The sequence below is a fragment of the Seriola lalandi genome, unplaced genomic scaffold, assembly GCF_002814215.2.
Source record: "Seriola lalandi dorsalis isolate HSWRI2012SDOR001 ecotype SW California unplaced genomic scaffold, Sedor1 jcf7180002054326, whole genome shotgun sequence".
Classification (NCBI taxonomy): domain Eukaryota; kingdom Metazoa; phylum Chordata; class Actinopteri; order Carangiformes; family Carangidae; genus Seriola; species Seriola lalandi.
Window position 1 is genome coordinate 275,564 of NW_019524879.1, and position 19,325 is coordinate 294,888.

The following is a 19,325-nucleotide window of genomic DNA, read 5'->3' on the forward strand; positions in this document are numbered from 1 at the left end:
ATGACACCACTTTATCTGATAGTTTTGTTTATGTAAAGAAGGGATGATGATAAGCCACACGGCCATAACCTTTTTTTCATTATATGGGAAGGAAGGAGGAGGGTCATAACCATTTCCTGGATATAAAGACTAGATTACTCTTTTGTGTATGTATTTTTAGATCTATAATTTTTATTGAATTGTGGATTTTACAAATGGATTTTGAATATAAATCTTTGCAAGTAGCAAGTTCAAATAATTTAACACATGTTTAGGAAAGGAGGATGAATGCTGCTGCTTGTCAATTTCTTGGTATTACAAGAAAGCACAACTCTGCTTTGCCCAATTTGTTGTTAAATCAGATTAGCAGACCCGATGACAATTTTACAGACAGTGCGGTCCTACGGTGATGATCAACTTATGGACCTAGTGTATCTGCTTTTTGTTAGATCGATCAGAAAAACAGATGCAGACAAGACATCCTGCCATGGTCTGCTTTATCCCAGCAGCCAGTTTTTATTTGCAAAGAGGTTTTTTGTGTTGACTTATAAACTTTAAGAAAAAAATCTATTACTGTATTTCATTCTTCATATATATTGCTTTGTCTGGCTTCATGTCTTAACTGATCATTTCACACTGAATTTCACCTTAAAGCCACCAGGAATGAGTCACAACATGAGGTCAGGAAGCATTAAGCGACAATGTACAGTTGTGGTCTGTAAATCTCTCGACAGGACTTCGTCAGCCAAGCTGGAGGTCTCTCTGCTTTCAGCAGCAATTGAAGTCCCTGTAAATACAGTACTGGATGAATTTACTGACCTCAATGGGCAGCTTGACTGAAATTAGGACAATTGTATCTGATTCAAGGGGTCTATTCCTTCTAATAGTGATTTATTGTAAGTGAGTTAAGTGGGAAAATACTACAGAAAGCCTCACAGTGTTTACCAAACATTACATTTACCAAAAATCATGATCAGTCACTTAATGGTACTTTGCCAGTGTCTGTAATTCAAGTATAAAAAGTCTTGAAAACCAGTTGAGAGCGAAACTCTTATTTCTGAAAATAGCTGACCTTCAAGAGCTCCAGCCAACGCTCTGTCACCTCTGTCATGACTTCAAAGAAACCAGAGAACACATTTGGAAGTCACTTAGTGTGATCAATACAAGATTGTGTTGCTCTAAGAAAGGAGGCAATACGGTATAAGTCGACCATATAAGCTCAGACACCAAGCTAGACTGACTGTTAGAAAATACATTATATCATACCTCAAACTGAAAAGATCTGCTTCTCAATTCTTAGTCAAATTCCACAAAAAATTTCAGTTTTATCCATAAATTTGAATAAGTCAAATATTACCTCATTGGATCACCTAAAGATAACTTGTAGGACAGCAGGATTGCACTGTTTTATATTGACCGCAGTAAATGCTTAAATCTGCTCAGTCCAATTACATGCAGGTGCAACTGTATGTGTCTGCTGCCATCTAGTGTACTGATGCAAATATGGCAAGTTTCCCCTTCTCAGCCTGAACTTAATGTACACTATTTGTCTTTGTTTGGACATACATACATACCTACACTATGTACACTATTGTACTGTATATCCCTTGTAATCATCCCCAATATTACAGTGCAGGTATATATTTGAATTTGAAGTATAAAGTGTTTTTTAAAAGATTCTTTAAGACAAAAATACATTTTCCACTTTTATTTTCCATTGCACAGTAATCTCTATCTACAGAATTTCTAAATTTTTGTGGCAGCAGATAAAGTCATAAACATCCATGTGAAAGTTGCATAAAACTGTACAAGAAAATTGGCTACAATGAGAAAAATACTGCAACCCACTGATAACTGTTGAATCCAGGACAGAAGATGGCGTATGGCAGATCGACAGGACTCCCTCTTCTTGTTGTTTGAGTGTGTGGATTGTATTGGGTAAGAATACTGCATACTGTAGTGTATGGACAAGAAACAAATCACTCAAAAATGAAGAAACAAGTATAACATTGAAAAAGAAAAAGAATAAACACATAACAGTTGGGTTGGAGGGAAAGACGCTGAAGTGGTTTTCAGGGATGACCTCTAAATAAACCTAGCTATTTTTCCTGAATTTTTTTTTTTCTTCTTCTTTGCCATGGGGGGAAAGACAGAGCTACCTACCAACATCCACACTAAAATGCTTACTAAACACAGGAGGCCAGATCCGTAGCTGTAGAACCAATGGAGTCACCAGGAGACTCACTGGAGGAAGAGAGACGTTAGAGGACAAAGGCAAAGACTGAAAAGTGAAGGAGGGTTGAAGCATGTGTGCAAAGACTGAACATGCGGCAGTTAAATTAAACCAGAATTCAGAGGTCATCCTTTAATGCTGACTATACTATTGTTTTCTTTTTTTTATCATCATCAGTGGCTTTAGTTAGTGTAACAGACACTCGACTGGACACAGACTGCTGACTGGTGAGCGACTAGGACATTAACATCAATTATTAAACAACCAAAATATAATCTCTTAAATTATATCACTTAATTTACATGAACACACCCTAACACACTGACAGACATAAATACAAACACACACATTCTCTGACACACACACACACACACACACACACACACATACACACACATAGATGAATACCATAAATATTGTTGTGTCTGAGCTGTAGTGGAATGGTTCAGGTTTTTTGTTTTAAGGAAACAGCCTTATCAACCAACAGTTAGGCCACTTTAAACATTAAACATTTGTCCAAATGTTACATTTAAAGACATACTGTGATACAATATTACTATAAATGGCTGAGTTCCATTGCAACTTGCTCCATTTCTTGAACCCTGAAAGGTGATGAAGATGACTCATAAATAGGTTCTGCACCCCATGGGTGAAGCCACGCGGAATTACACATATTACTGTATAACTTCTGGTGTCAAGACTCATGGAGTGACGAGCCAAATGATAATGCAATGGAAAAGCTAAAGCAACTCTTTGGCGTCAGAAAAAATATGGCCTCTCTCCTCTTATGTTGCTTGAGCAACCTTGACATTTACTTTCCAGTTGGTCTTCGATTGTCAAACTATTTACTTATATACAAATAAAGGTTAAAAGCCTGGTAGACAGAGAGATACACCACATTTGAGCTTTACTGCAAACATGGATATAGAAACAAGATATAAATGAAGGTGAAAGTTTCTGACACCAAACACAACTGTCTCTTACACCTCAATAAATAAATATTAACAAAGGAATCACACAGACATCTTTCTCATATAGACAACTGTCAACAAAATACTGAAAATAAACTGAAATATGTTTACATTTCATACTTTTAAAGGATTACACATCCATGTTTCTATTATCCTGCATATATGGATACACATAAATAGGATTTCTACTCATGTGTACTCCAGAATTTAGAAACCAACAATTCTGGCTAGACTATAAGTGTATTTAATACTGATCTGATCAGCATTTGTACAGTCACACTCAGAGACTAAGCCAAACTGTGGAAGCTTATGACATTAGAGGGTGAGGGAGGCAGTTAGCATCACATCAGATAAGAGAAGCATTGAAATCCTCAGGTAAACAATAAATGTGAGTGGTTCATATCATGTCAGTGAGTACTAAATGATATATGCCTTTTATATCCTTGCCCTCCTTTTAGATTCCAGCCCTTTTCATAAGGAGAAATTAATTTGAGTTGTTAGACAAAAGCCACAAAAACAGATTTTTTTTTTTCAACAAATCAAATATCATCCACTTTCACAACAATAGAAAAATAAGAGATTTTCCAATAATACAGACGGAGCAAAAAACCCAACAAATAGAGGAATGGCAAGAAAATAGAAATTAACACACACACGCACACACAGGCGCACACACACACACACTGTTGGTAACGATATGAAAGTCTGTAAGATACAGAGGAGAATCTAGAGGTTGAGCGAGATGAAGAGATATCCAGTGTACATCAGAATAAGTTGCTTTTATCCCTGTGACTGTCTGCATAGAGGAGGCGTCTGTCACTGCCGCAGCACTTCTTTTGGATCTCCAACGCTGCCTCCTTCAGCCTTCTCACCTTGCTCCTGTCTCCTCCATGAGTTATCCCTTTCTTTTGTACTAGTCACTCGGAAGTGGATACAGCGTTGCACATTTATTAGATTTATGTATATATAATGATGTATTTAGATTCTTTTTCCTTCTTTTTACATTTAAATAATTTTTTGTAGTCTTTGTTTCTTCATTAGGTATTTGTCTTTTTTCAGCTGTGTTCATGGGTTTGAATACTGCCCACGGTGGGCTCCGAGCGGAGAAAACAGTAAAGGATGTTTTTGGCAAATGAGTATGAAGAATGTCCAGGTGCGTGGGCCAATTGGCTACCTCGGAAGAGAGGCTGAACAGAGATAAACAAACAGACGAGAAAATAAAAAAAGACACCATTTATTTGCTTCCTCTGAGGTTGTCCTTCTCCCCTGTCTACCCCTCAGTTCCACCTTAAGACTGAGGTAAGAACAGTATTCAACATTGTGCTAGGGAAGAAAATCCCAAGTGTCTCAGTGAAGAAGGCTTGGAGGGATGGATGAATGGACAGACGGACGGGTTGGGAAGGGGGGCCATGGTGAGTCCAAATGAGCCAATGGAAGGTGAAAGCCTTGTCCATGGAGCTCTGCTCCTCCCCCGTCACTGATCAGAACTGGTACCATTTTTTGTCTTTGCACTTCAGCATCATCTGAAAACAGAGGAAACGTTGAAGTGAGAACAGGTATGAGGAAGACTTACCTAACTGGTGCTCAGTCCATGATTCTTAATCCTTCTGCTGACACTGAAGTTCACTTTAGACGTCTTTAAATGATGACTGCTCAGTCAAATTATAAAGATTGTGTGGAATTGGAGCTCTCATATTTCAGAAGCTATATGTATTTCATTCCTGAAAGGAAAATGTCAGACAAAAAGTGAGAGTAAGTTCTCTACCCGCAGTACTGTGGACTTTGTGCAGGTATATACTGCCCTCTACTGGGTAAATAGTATAAGTGACTAATATTTCTGAAACAAAATTATTACCACATTGTATATTCAATGTCTCCTGTCATTAAAAGATTATTCCCCAGTGAACTATTTCCAAAATTTCCTCAGTCTACACTTTAACCATTCTGTTAAGCACGGTGCATAGGTATGTATGCACAAGTATGAGCAGCAATGCCGGCCTTGCTTGTTCACTGTGTAAACAGAAACTGCTCGCTCCATATTTTGAACTTCGCATTTTCTGTTACCTCATGGGCGTGTTTGGAAAAGGAATCTGCGCTGGCCATCATGGCAGCTGTCCTCTCATCCAGCTCGCCCAGTTTCTGGCCTCTTTCATCCAGTGCTATTCGGGCACGTGCCAAATCTCCAACCACACCAGAGGCTGCCCCCTTCATGCCCTCAATGCCACCTGGGCCTGGGATGTGCTGAGCCAGACTTCGAGATGCCTTTCCGGCTGATAACTCACCAACTGCATGAAGGAGGAAAGGAGAGAAAAACAGGAAGAGTTCTGTGAAGGAAACTTTGCATCAACTAGGGACTGAACGCCTGTATATCTTGGCACGTGTAGGTTTGGCATACATAGCTCCTCTCTGTCCAGTGACTGTGCTCCTCCTCCAAAGAGACCTTTGAAGAACCCTCTGTTGGGTGCCTCTGGGGTCTCCACTGGTGTAAAAAGTTCACCCAGCATCTCCTAAAACACAAATACAAATACATTACACTGTTACACACAGTTTGACTGCCTGTATCAACTTATTCAGTATTTTGTTATCCACTACTGTAGACATACACATAGTACAACAAACAGAATACATTATAATGTTTCCTAAAACATTTTCCATTCAATCTGCATAAATATATAAAGTGTACTGACTTGTAGGTTTTCACAGGTGTCCTGGCTGTAAGTGATCCTCTGGACCTCGGTGGGGGAGCAGAGGTACATGGCCTGACCTAGGTTGGTGAAACAAAATGTCCTGGCTATCCGCATGTCCGTCAAAGGCAGGTAGTTTACATCCATGAGCGGTCTCAGTCCTGGCAAACTGGAAAGGACACACAGAAGTAATTCAAGTTGTTTTAGATCTAAGCAATAAAATATCAACATCTCTGCCCTCTAACACCGTATCTAGAATATTTCAGTCCACTGAAGCGGTAATGACATTGTTCATGCAAGTCAAACACACACACACACACACACACACACACACACACACACACACACACACACACACACACACACACACAGCACACAAAAAGAGACAGGCAGACGGCTGGGCACCCTTGCTCTGTCAGACACCCATATGGACGGCTGTTCTCTCTGTGTCTCTCTCCTCTAGGGAAGTGAAGATTAATGAGGATGAGCGACAGACTATTACACCCCTCCTCACTCATGTCCTTCCACACACTGCATGAAAATCAACCTGCTGTGTGTTTTGCATGCCCGTGTTGGTTGTTCCTAAACTTGTGATGTTGGTTTTAATAGTGAGGTTAAATTTAAGACAAAGGTAACGGTGCAGCATTGATGGTTCGGTTTAGCACTGGGGTTAAAAGAATAAAATGAAAAAAATAAATGACACATAGCACCGTGAAGACAAGAATAATTCCACCATCACATAACATTAAAGCTGACCCCGACGGAGTGTGAAGGCTGTAGTCAGTTTGGAGTTTCATATTGAAAAAAAAAAAACAAATAACTTTCTCAAACCATTTCTGCAGCTGAATGCGATTCTCCATCTGTGAGCTCAGACTGTTCCAAATATTATATTTTTGCCAAAATATAGCTGAATACACAACTTCTAACTGAATCCTAATTCACAACCCTGATGAGCTCATAAGAAGACACCTGTCCTTGTCTCCTGCTCCTCTGTTGGTCAGGACTGATTTATCCTCTCGTTGGCTAGCTTGAGCTTTGACTTCCTCTTTTTTTTTTTTTTTTTTACAGTGTTTCAATCTCAGAAGACAGAATTTATGTGGAGTATCAATTCAACACTGACCAGCACTGGCAAACAAACACCAGGGTCACACTGACTCTCTGTGAAAGTAATACAACATACAATGCAAGACTAAAGGTGGATCACATCTACTTAAATCTAGTAATAAGAACATGATTTATTCAAACTGACTTTGATTGATATATTCTATTAATAACCCACTATTTCTGTCCGGTCTTTGATGCAGCCTGACATGTTTCTCACCTGAGGGTCATGATGTGGCCGTTGGCACAGAAACAAGCCACACACATGCCTTGGCTCATCTGCACCACATCTACCCGCAAGATGAAGGAGGTCTCTGTGATGCTGTGTTTATAGATGCAGGTCTGGGAGGGGAGGGAAATGACTTTGGCCTGTTTCTCTGAGCACACCACAGCGTACTGGCTCTCGTTGAGGTCCTGGGAGGTGGAAGGAGACACAGAGACGGGCCGGCGCTTGCGGACCTTCTCTCTTTCTTCACCATCTGCTGTAACGTTAGGCTCAAACCAAGGCTCGTACGCAGGGGGCATCTGGGACCCTGTGGAGTCCAGGACAGCCATGCGCAAGATGCTGCCCTTCAGCCGTACCAACATGCCTGGTGAATGGATGGAAAAGGCTTGTTACTGGAATCTGAGTTCAAACTCTGTGGCTTTATCTTTTTCATAGGACTTGTATTTTGTGGAACCCTTTAACCCTAATTTTGGATGAACAGGTTTCTATGGACATTATATAATTTGTAAATTTGTGGTTCTTTGTCAGTATAAACATTTATCCTACCTTACCTTTCCTTTATCTTATATAATCTGCCTCCAATTTTTGTGATTTTCATCTTTTCATTTTAAAGGTAAGCTGTTCAGTTTTTGAACACAAGTGGCGCAATCAAGCAATGTTTTTTTATAAGTGGATCTTAGGGGGTTTTGTATGTGTACAAGGCTTCATCAAACCAAAAACCACTGTAACGGGCAGTAATTTAGAGGAAGACAAACAGGAAATAGAAAAAAAAAAGAAAAACAGCTGATACAAGGTGCAGATGCTGAAGAGAATCTTGTTAGCTAAAGAAATGAGGTCTGTCCATCAAATATGTCAATAAGAAGTTAACCGTAACTGCTGTTTTCCTCAAAAATTGTAATGTGGGGGCCAAATGATGCTCCCCAGTTCCTTGCTACTTTACTATTTGCCAATCATTGGCACCAAAACACAAAGAAATTTAGCAACGAAGCAGTGAAAGAGGGAAGAAGACTACAGGCAACTGTAAATATGGATGTAAATAATGTATATTTTGACATGATCAAAAACTGGCCCTGGAAATGGTTTATGAGGAAAGAGATGCTATCAACTTGTTTTTAAGGCATCAAAGTCAAACACAATTTATTTTGTTGAGAAACACTGAATCTAAACACAACTGTGTCTTGTTTAGAAGAAAACAAGTTACCTTTAACTTAAATGTCTGGTCTTCATTTACCACAGCTACAACACTGTTATCTATCACCCCATTTTCCATCCGTTCCTCACTTCCACGCTCCCATTACCCACCTGTAGGTGAAATGATAACCGGCTGCAGTTGTCGTTGCTCCCCAGCAGGTGGCAACGTGAGAGCTAGAACCAGCACGGTTCCCAGGGAGGTGCCCACATACAGGCAGTGTGTCAAAGTGCTGTCTCCCTTCCGGGCGAAGGTCTCGCAGAAGTGGAAGGAGCTGATGGCTTCTCGGGCTTCCTTGTCGATGCTGGTGACACTGGAGGAGCGAGAGCGGCTGAAAGAATTGTCCCGGTGGTCTAATGGGTTGGCACCCCGCGGCGGGCATACAGACAGGAGGACAGTGAGGAGAAAACAAGAGAAGTAAAGCACCCGCAAAGAGATGACAGTACGAGACAGACAAATGTGATCACTCTGCTGTACTTACAGAATAAAATGATCATAAGTGATCGGTTTTCATAGTTGACAGTAAACACTTTGGAAGATAAATGAGTTTTGGTTGAAATTTACAAGACTCGAGATATACCAGCTGTGTTACGACTGTATTTGTTCTGTAAGATATTGAATGATGATGGTCAATGTTGATCCAGGAAACTGGGAGAGACGGCATAGGTTTACATTATTAACAGCTGGTAAATGTATCAAAGACTGGTGTCCATAAATCTGTCCGTTGGTCATCAGAGAAGAATGCCCTCAAACCTAATTGATGGCAATTTACAATATCCCATCTGTCCTACAGTTTATTGTACAATAGAAACAACACATCTTCACAAACCAATCAAAATCTTTAAATGTTCCATCCCCAATAAGTCGTTATATTAGTATAAAATAACCAGCTGTGAGGCACTTTGGGGAAGTGTGTAGCACTGGGACTCTTGAACAAACAGGTAAATACATTGGCACGTGCACATTTTAATTTGACCCACATGTTCCATCCATGGTAAAGCTGTACACCCCTGAAGAAGTTTTTAAAGTGAAAATATTTATATTTGGGAACCAATCAGAGAGAGAAAGGAAAGACATGAAGAACACAGGAGAGAAAGAGAAAGCTGCAAAAGTTAAAGAAAGCTTTACAGTGAGATGGAGTGTGCAAAGTTTGGCTTAGCACCACTGACCTCTAACAAGACCCCCACCAAGCTCAAAAGGTGGGAGTACTGCAGAGAATTTCACACTGAATTTATTCCAAAAAATATTATTTGGTTGAATGAGTTTCAATTCAGATCAGATCAGTGCTACTTTTGTCTCATGCAAACTTAGAAGAAAATCTGCATAGCTTGCCAATTTTGAGGCTAATAACCAGATAAAACTGGACTAATGAAATGTGATGTGAGTCCAGTTGGAGTGAGAAAGATATACTGCAATATCATACAAATTGTTTGGAGACACGAAGTCAGGGCTTACCCAAGTCTGGCTTTAGCTCAGTAGGCAAGCTTAATTTCCGTGACATCTTTGCTGGAAAAAAGAGAACATCCCTCTTTACAAATACACGTCTAAGCTAAGACACGATGCCATGCAAAGCTAGATAACTAGCACTGGGATTGGACTGTGCATAAAGCTTAAATACACAAAAATGACAAAAGGCTGTGGAAGTGCCTGGGGATTGTTTCACTGACTAGAAGAGCCAAAATGCTTTACACAGGAGAAGACACTGCGTAAGGACATCCCTGTATTTCACAGAGGCATGCTGTGACAGACAAAACAAAGGAGGTGACCTCTGGGTGCACAATGCCCTGGAAGAGAGGACTGGTAAAGATACATCCAGACTGCACAGCCATTCAGGACCCTCATGCCACAGGAGCATGCACCAAGAACGAGAAGGAAACAGGAAACAGAAAATATTGAACAGGAGATGGAAGAAGACAGTGAAAAAGATGGTTACTAGGGAAATAGTTATTGTAGGCTAAGTAAAGTTGTTTACTGAATGTCTGTTAATAACTCCCACCACGATCACCTCATTCCGCTTCTCCATCCCCATCTAAAGTCATATCCCATATTCCATATAAGGCATTGGATTTTTAGATCCGGATCACTAATGTTTTCATTCTGAGGGTACAGATGAGGGGATTACATATTTCTCTTGAGGTGAAAGAAGTAAAATAATCTGTACAGTATATGATAAAAACCCACCTTAGCAAATAAAAAAATATCTGCAGGAACACCCTATAGAGCAGGCTGAATGCATTTTTTGTATTCCTTTTGATTTGTATCTTTTCAATTCAATCGTTTTTAAAAAATGTTTTTATTCAAAGCTTGCTGTTGTCCAGCTCCCGCCCTAACGGTATACTGATATTCAAAGGCTCAAGACACCCACGTAGGTGTTTTCACTTATTGTAGAGCTGGGCGGCAATGATGTGACATCACTAAACTCCATGAACCAATAAAATGATTGAGGGGTAATGTCTAAATTAAGCTCAGTCAGAGGTTAAAAGGTCTTATTAGGCAAAATTAGTGAAACCCCTTGTGTGGGTGTGTAGGGCAGCTGGGCTTTTCATGTGAGTGCATTGTAAGTCTTGTGATGGTTAAGTTTTACCAGGGTTCATACTATTTAAATGAGGTAATGCTTCAGTTGGTTTCAGGATGGTCAGGTCTTGGCAAAGTGGAAAATTCCAGTCTCTTATATATATAACAGCCATTCCACCTACTATCTGTCACTTGAAACTGTGGGATTCTGAATCCCCTTATCTGAACAGGAAATTCTTCATTTTACTTAAACAGTAATTAAACAAGTAAGTATCTGTTCATCAACACACACTGGAGATACATAAAGACACAGTTGGACAGATGAGTTGCTCGCCGCTCTGAGATGTCATCGTACTTTACTGTACTATGGACAATCATATCGGGACAGATATCAAACGCAGGCACATTTACAATTTGACACTCGTGCTACATACATGTAGCATGCAATATGTGTGTAAGGCATCTAAGGTCTACTGACAGCTGCAGTCCCACCCTGCTCCCGGGTTAGCCTCTGCTCCAAGAGCTTTCAGTTCTTGATGTACAGTCTGTCCATACACTTCTGTGCTCAACAGTAAAATATGAGCACACGTTGTCATTTTAACCAAAAAAGAAAAAGAAAAAAAAAACTACAGTTGTTTATGATTGAACAGCGATAACCAAAAGATAGTGGAACAGAAGCTAACCCGCAAGTAGATTTGGACTCCGGCTCTCTATTATCTACTCTATTTCTTCTGGCTGTGGTGACTATGACACGGACGACAGAGACAGTTTCTCTACGACAAAGAAAAAAAAATACAGGGGGGTGGGGGAACAAATCTGGAGTATGTTTGTCCTGCCTACAAAGCCTCTGATGAAAATCTTTGGCCAATCTTACCTCCTCTACCACCTCCATTGTAGAATTGCTGTAGATTGCTGTTTGACATCAACACTTTAGGGGTGTAAGGGGGAAAGTAAAGTACAGTAAATGTGCAGTTAGAAACACCCTTTGGCTTGTTACTACATACAAGCTATCCCCGATAGTATGATGAGTACGTGTTTGGTACTTGGCAGCAAACCCACCCTTTTTATTTTCAATAAAGCTGATTCAAAATTCAGACTCAAACACCAAGTTGCCTGACATGATATATACCTTTGAGAGAATATGGTATAATATCAAAACTGCCTGCTGTATATAAATGAAAATAAAACCTTGGCTGGATAAATCACACCAGGTGGAGGCTCTAATCACTTAATTTTTTAGCTATCAAAGGTACATGACATCTAAATTTCCAATGCGTTTGTACCTGAAATCAAAACCAATTATTCAATTTTGCTATTTCACATGGATAGCATAATTCTAATATCTAATTCTAATGATCGAAAACACATTATACTAAATGTAAAACAAAAAAAAAAGCTAACACACAAAGATTTAGTGTGCCAAAAATGAAATGAAATAAAAAAGGTGTCTTTAGAGGAGGACTAACTTGCACAGAAATGGCCAGCTTATTACTGTAAGTGGTTTAGCATTGACACTTGTAAGAGGTACAGTCATTACGTCGTTTTAAATGCAAATCAAACTATTCCAAGAATAAAGTGAATAAAGTGACACTGTCCTGGCACTAATGGAGTCTTAATTCATCATACTGCGGCTTCTTTCAAGGTAAAACTGGTGAAAAGACATGAAAAGAAGAAGTTTAAATTATTTCCTTCCATTGGCAGACTTTATCACTTACCAAAACAGAAAAAGAGAAAGAAAAAAACCCAACACTTAGCCTGAGATTAAATTACTTTTTAAGGCAGACATTTTTTGCAGGAAGGCACCTTATCACTCTCCGTCCAATGAATAATGCAGAGCAGACAGATGTATCAGACCACAGTCTGGTGGCACCAGACATGGGGGCTGGGACAGCCATCATACCTGGAAAAAGTGGCAGGACTCCAGACTTTGAGATTTGTTTTCTGTCTGACCTTTTTAAAAAGCTCCTTATTTTCAGTGTGCTAATGCCAAGCTACCCCTAATGAGATGGATCTGGGCTGTTCTCTCGTCAAGCACCTTCAGCCGAAATACTAATGACGTAGATTAAGAGGGAGGCAAGTAAAAGAGCGACAGAGAATCTGACTGCTGCAAACAACACAACACACTTCAACACGATCATCAGAGGGATAAACATTTGCACTTAGAGGTGGTGGATAATGTGGTAAGTGACATAAAGTTGACTATGAAAATTGTTTTTTGTTTTCCTACAGTACAATCTGTTTTGTTTGCTTTCATCTGGTCATCTGCACTGATATGAAAACTGCTTAATACGATAATGGTTGACAAAGAATCAGCTTCAGAACAGTGCACCCAGACACATTTAAATGTTTCACTGAAAGAGGATCCCTGCTCAAAATTCAAGTCAGAAGTTAATTCACATCATCTTTGCAAGTGATCTGTTTAACTGTGTATCTTCTATTTATATTGTAGTTTCTAAATATGTGAAAATACCCAAGGCGCTTTAGTTTGAACATTTTCAGTTTAAGTAATATTCTGATTAATGCAAATTAATGTGTTTCTCTACCAGAATGCAGAGTTTTGTTTAACAGTTTGATTCAGTTTATGACTCTTAGCTGTCACACTGCATCAGCATCATAGTGATGGGATACATTTACAGCCTATAACCCAGTTTTCGAGGATACTGAGTGAGATTAAAACAAATTTATTCCTGTCTACTGAATGCTGCAAAGTTGCAAGAGAATGCATTCACGAACGGGAAAATACTCTCAAAAACCCATAAACGTATGGTATTAAACTCAAACAGTGCACTTCTAAAGACTGAGGTAGAATGCAAATTGACAGCCAGACAATTTTATGGTTCAAACAAAAAACCCATAAATGTACAGTTCCAGTTTGATGAGCTACAATTTCAATAAAACTGTATTAGAAGTAGAGGCTCTTTTGAAACATCAATCTTCTTCCCTAACCAGTGCTTCTCTTGCATTCAAACACTTATATTAGAGGTATAATTTTGACTGTTTTAGTCTTTGGGTTTGACATCTAGAAAGCACTAAATCTGTGTTATATTTTCCCCACTTTTCAATAAGACGCTGAAGGACATGTTACCTGAAGTAGGGGACTTGCAGCGGTCCTCTGATGTGGCTGAGCCCTCGTTGATGTCGCATAGACCTGCAGCAGAGATCACACACTTAAACCTCTTAATTACTGCCACACATACTGCCAAGTCTGACGGAACTTCAGATTGCACCACGTCTTTGGAGACTGGACAAGATCATATGTTCATATGGATGATTTCCACGTCTAATGTTCTCTTCATTCAGCAAGTAAACTGATCACCAGACCAGCCCATGAAAAACTGTGCTCCACTCACACATTAAATGTATGATTTAGCACAACTTCAATTATTCCTCACCCATTTGTAAGACTAATTCCTCCCTTTGCTGCTTGCGCGTTTGTGTGTGAGTGTGTGCATGTGTATGTGTGTGTGTGACATTGTCCTTTGAGGCAGAAAGCCAAGCAGACAGCAGTCCCTGCTGGCAGAGAAACACAGCTGGATGCCTGATTACTGCTCACACTCGCCAAGCTCTGACAGGTGCCAGCCCACTGCTCACCAGTCAGTGACACCAGATGCTCTGTGTGTACTGTGTGTGCTGTGTGTATGTGTGTGTGTGTGTGTGTGCATACACTATCATAAATATCAAAAAGAAGTCCTTTAGTATGCACACACATTCACACACAGCCTCCTAATTCATCCATCAACTTTTGCTTAAGTATGGGCAGTGCATCATCATGACACTGCGGCATCGTCTACGTAGCTGCACTGCTGCTGTCTACCACATGGTGGCAGCGTGTCCATACTGAAAGCATCCTATTATCCATCAGTGGTACTGTGTAGCTGCAGTGGTGATATGTGTAAAAGGGATGGGCTGTGAGAGAAAGAGAAAGAGAGAGAGAGAGAGAGAGAGAGAGAGAGAGAGAGAGAGAGTGTGTGAGTGTGTGTGTGTGTGTGTGTGTGTGTGTGTGTGTGTGTGTGTGCGTGTGTGAGACAGAGACAGAGACAGAGAGAGGCAGATGGACAAAGAGAGAAAGTCGCCCAAAGTAAGAGTGCGCATTTGTGTTGTTAAGTTGCTCCGTCGTGTGTCAACCGTATGAAGTCAGGGGAGCATCGTTTGTAGATGCAACGTGTGCTGTTCTACGACTTCATTCATTCTCATATTCGGATCAGTTCACGGATAAGTTCAAGGATGCTGGACCTGTGGGGGTTCTGGAGTCTCAGTAATCATGGCTAGTAAGTTCCAGTGGCAAAAACAAGTCATAATGTTCAATGCGAGACTGATTATCATTCTAACCCAGACCTTCAGTGAAAACACACTGTGAATACTTGTATATTAAATCTGATTTTTGTTGACAAGTGGTATTTGATGTTCTGTGCAATTTTCCCAGATTGTTACATTTTGCCTTTAAGACATGAGACGTGAAGAGGATGGTGCATTAATGGTCACTGAAGAAAACTACAGGGAACTAAGATAAAGAATCATATGTACAGTATTTCAGTATTGCAAACTTTAAAAAAACTGGAGCTTGTTCTTGCTGAAAGAACAGATAAGCTGGACCATATAAGATTAACGGCTTTAGTAGCCAGACATTAACAAACAGTAAGCAATAATACAAAAAATTGAAAGTCCATAAAATGTTTCTAATACTATATGAAATGGCCACGCCTATGTTCACTGGCAACGAGGATGTTGCTCACACTAATGCAGTGCTTAATACACATTATTCAATTTACATACGTAACTTAATGACAGAACTATTAGTGTAAGAGCCATTTGGTCCTTTAACTGTGTGTGTATGTGCACAAAACAGAATGACTTGAGTTAATGACTATGGCTGCTGAGTGTGAAGGAATAAAAAATATCTTGCTCATCCCACAGTGACTTCGAAGTCTGGTATGCAGCCACTTAGCTGTTGAGTTTGGATGTGTTAGATTCACTATATTGAAGGAAGGAAGCAAAAAAAAAAAAAACCCCTTCTACTGTTTTGTGCGTTCAGAAAAGTTTTGTTAAAAGTTTTCTTTTTCTTTCATTACCTCCAGAAGGCTGTCGCGTCTTTCTTGGCGACCGGGGCTGTCTCTGGTAGGGGTCATTGGAGCCGTAAAGCTCGACCGTCCCCAAGTTCAGCACTACTGTCTTCTGGATGTAGTCCACCACCGCCAGACCGTTACTGTTGCCAAACACCACTCTGGGGAGGGGTGACAGAGTCGAGGAGGAAGTGGAAGAAGCAGGAGGGAGAAGGGGGGAGGTGTTCAGACAAACAAGGATGAAAAGGCAGAAAGATAAAGTGACTTTATGAGATTTGATTCGTTTTTTTTTTTTCGAGCTGTTAGTTTTCCTGCTGTGTCAAATACAAAATTGTATCCACATCCACTTTGCATATTTTGTCCTTGCAAGATGTTCTTTAGTTATTTTATATTTTAGCTTCAGATGAAACAGTATTTTATCACTATCTTTACAGAAGAGACTTCCATTTGATTCTAGTTCTGACTGAGATGTTACTGTGCGTGTACTTACAGGCCGTAGGAGGAATTGAGCGCCAGACTTGTGATCTGCTGAGGAGGCTCTCCGCTCACCCACACTAACTGGACCACCAAGTCTACCTGGTAACCTGGAGACTGCTTCAGAGGAGTACTGCGCACTCTGGACAGAGGAAGACAGAGTGGAATGGAGAGGTACAGAGACAGCAAGAAAAAAACAGAAAGGAGGGGAGACAGAAGTGAGAGAGGCAAAAACTGGAAAAAAAAAAAAAAAAAGATTTCATAAAGAGAATGAGAAGTGGTGCAGCTGCAGTCCTGAAGCAGTTGCGTGTGTTGAGGGTCTGGCTTGAGTGGTTGCAAGGGGATGATGGGGAGGCTGAGGCTGAGAATGCTTCAGGCGCTGACTAAGTCTGTGCAAGTGTGCTTGAGGCAAAAGGCAAGAGTCTTGTGTGTATGAGTATGTGTGTGCAAGCATTCCCGGTGCTTATGAGAGTTTATGCAAGTGCTTCTGTATGTGTGTGTGTGTGTGTGTGTGTGTTTCATACTTGAGGCAGGGCACGTTGCCTCCGTCAGAGTTGTTGCTGCTGGTGGGGGGGTGTGAAGGTGGGCCGCTTGTCTGAGGGGAGGCACCGGGTGTTGGAAGCGCCGATGTCTGCTCCCCGCCTCCACCCCCGCCGTCTGGAGACTCTATGTCATTCAGCTCGTACTGCATTCGCACTTCTAGTAGCTGTATGAGACAACGCATAGGTGCGCATGAGAACATCGACACGCAAGATGTTAGCAAATTTGTAAAAGAGGAGATCAGAAAACTCATATTACAGATACAAAACTCTTTAAAAACAAGGACGAGGATGGGAAAAGTCAAATGAGCGTATGTGACACCCGCATCAGTTTGATGATAGAGATTCGTTTGATGTGGCTGTGTGTGTGTGTGTGTGTGTGTGTGTGTGTGTGTGTGTGTGTGTGTAGGTAGATTGAGCTTCAAAGAGGTCCTCCAATACTGAAATATCCCCTTCCTTCTAAGTCCTCCTTCAGGCTACTTCTCTGCAACCTCCGCCTTCACACTGACACACACACATCACCTAAGCTCACTCACACACACTCACACACACACACGCACACAATGCTCACAAGCTCCTCTCTTTTTGCATTCCGTCAGTCTCATTAGCCCCACCGACATGTGGGAGTGAAGAGCAATCAGTGTCCGTCTTCAGACTCTCACTCCCGCCTGTCTCTTTCCTCCTCTACCTTCATTTCTGCAAGGTTACAGAGAGGTGTTTGACCTTGTGCAAAGGGAAGGTTGTTCTTCTAATTACAGCCCACTACCACTACGTATCTACTCCTGATCCACATCCCAGTCACACTCTGACAGCGTAGGAAAAAGTGTCTAAAAATTTCTCTGACACATCCATCAGCACTGGCAGTCACCCACAGAAAAACTGCGAGGCTTCTGCTAACTGCTAAGTGGTTGATTTAAATCCATCTCCTTCAATAGCTGTTGCCAAAGAGCTCTTAAGCAGGGCACTGGAGCCTACAGGTTTACCTCTGGCTATAAGCTCAGCTTGTTTGGGAGAACAAAACATTTGGATATTTAGGACAAACAGTGCTGAACATGTAAAGGGCACCAGCTTGAAAAAAAAAAATTAAAATTCATTAACAGACCTGCAAGTAAAAACACATCACAGTACTGCCCACGGGAACAGCGCTTTGATTGACAAGTAATCTCTGTGAAGTCTAGAGCATCAGCAACACAAAAATGATGCCAAAATCACTGCTGGTTACCACTCTAACACTCCACTGCTCCGCCGACCAAACGGCAGAAACTAAGCATATACATGCACATCCGTCTCACTTGTAATATAGGAGCTGTGAGGCTGCACTCGCAGATTAAACACAGTTCCTCTTTATGTCATTAAACACGGACTCCCATCACACCCCCATAAGCATTTACGTCGCAGATTATAATGACGTTCTCACTTTGCTTGTTCATTGCTCCGTCTGTTGGCATGGCAACCATATACTGCCTTTGACTCGGCAGATCTTTGAGTGCGCGCGCACATGTGTGTGTTTGTGCATATGTCTCTCACCATCTTAGAGCAGCAGAGAGAGTGAGTGCTGATGGCAAATAATAACAAACAGGAAAATGTAATTCTTGATGAAGAGCTGCAGAGTTACACCCCGTGTTCTCGCCCATGCTTGTGTGTGTGTGTGTGTGTGTGTGTGTGTGTGTGTGTGTGTGTGTGTGTGTGTGTGTGTGTGTGTGTGTAACAGTCGGGGAAAATAGTTGTGTTTTCAGTAATTGTCTGAAAAAAAAGAAAAAAAAAGATGTTACCCACCTGCACCACCTCAGTAGTTACTTCCAGCTTGCTGAAGCGGTAGATGATAACATTGGCTGACACCCCGGCCACACACAGCATCCGGCTTTCAGGGCACCAGGCCATAATCTGAATAGCAAAGGGGTCTTCATCTGACACATCCGTGCTGCCCTTGTCTTCCTTGGACCGGTTTCTGTCAAACACCTTGGCTGTTTTGAGCTTATAGAGCACCTGGAGCATTACTAAGGGAAAAAAGGTGTCAGAAAATATCAGTTGCAATCCAGGGTCATCAGACATGGATATAAAATGTGGCTCTGAACAGTATGAAATCAGAGGCTATGTGGTGCTTTGAACTGGAAATAATGAATTGTTATTACAAGACAAAACATTACAAGTTGTTCTATGAGATTTCCTGTCCTTTATCTACCATTGTTATTTCAAATTTTAATTGGAGCTCAAAATTTCCTCTGCTGTCTGCTGTTTGTCTGAAAATTCCAGACAATAATTAATTAAAAGTAGTAAAGAATAAATAAAGCTTAGCCGCTGAGAGGACTCACTTGCAGAAGCATCCCAGAACTTCACGGTTCCATCAGCATGCCT

The 19,325-nt window shown here is 40.9% G+C and overlaps 1 protein-coding gene across 2 annotated transcripts in view; it reads right to left on the minus strand.

Annotated features, from left to right (window-relative positions):
- Positions 1–1,672: 1,672 nt before the first annotated feature.
- stxbp5a (syntaxin binding protein 5a (tomosyn)) overlaps positions 1,673–19,325 on the minus strand; it is an 88,809-nt gene continuing 71,156 nt past the window's right edge. Inside the window, exons 14-27 of one of the 2 annotated variants that reach the window (XM_087174188.1) lie at positions 19,283–19,323; positions 18,747–18,967; positions 16,956–17,137; positions 16,448–16,573; positions 15,967–16,118; positions 13,983–14,045; positions 11,772–11,825; positions 9,840–9,889; positions 8,497–8,779; positions 7,189–7,558; positions 5,871–6,036; positions 5,579–5,690; positions 5,248–5,468; positions 1,673–4,706 (exon numbers count right to left, since the gene is read on the minus strand). In XM_087174188.1, coding sequence (XP_087030314.1) covers positions 4,665–4,706; positions 5,248–5,468; positions 5,579–5,690; positions 5,871–6,036; positions 7,189–7,558; positions 8,497–8,779; positions 9,840–9,889; positions 11,772–11,825; positions 13,983–14,045; positions 15,967–16,118; positions 16,448–16,573; positions 16,956–17,137; positions 18,747–18,967; positions 19,283–19,323 — 2,083 coding nt within the window. In that variant the 3' untranslated portion in view covers positions 1,673–4,664. The remainder of the gene's footprint in view (positions 4,707–5,247; positions 5,469–5,578; positions 5,691–5,870; positions 6,037–7,188; positions 7,559–8,496; positions 8,780–9,839; positions 9,890–11,771; positions 11,826–13,982; positions 14,046–15,966; positions 16,119–16,447; positions 16,574–16,955; positions 17,138–18,746; positions 18,968–19,282; positions 19,324–19,325) is intronic. The other variant, XM_087174187.1, reaches the window with a different exon arrangement.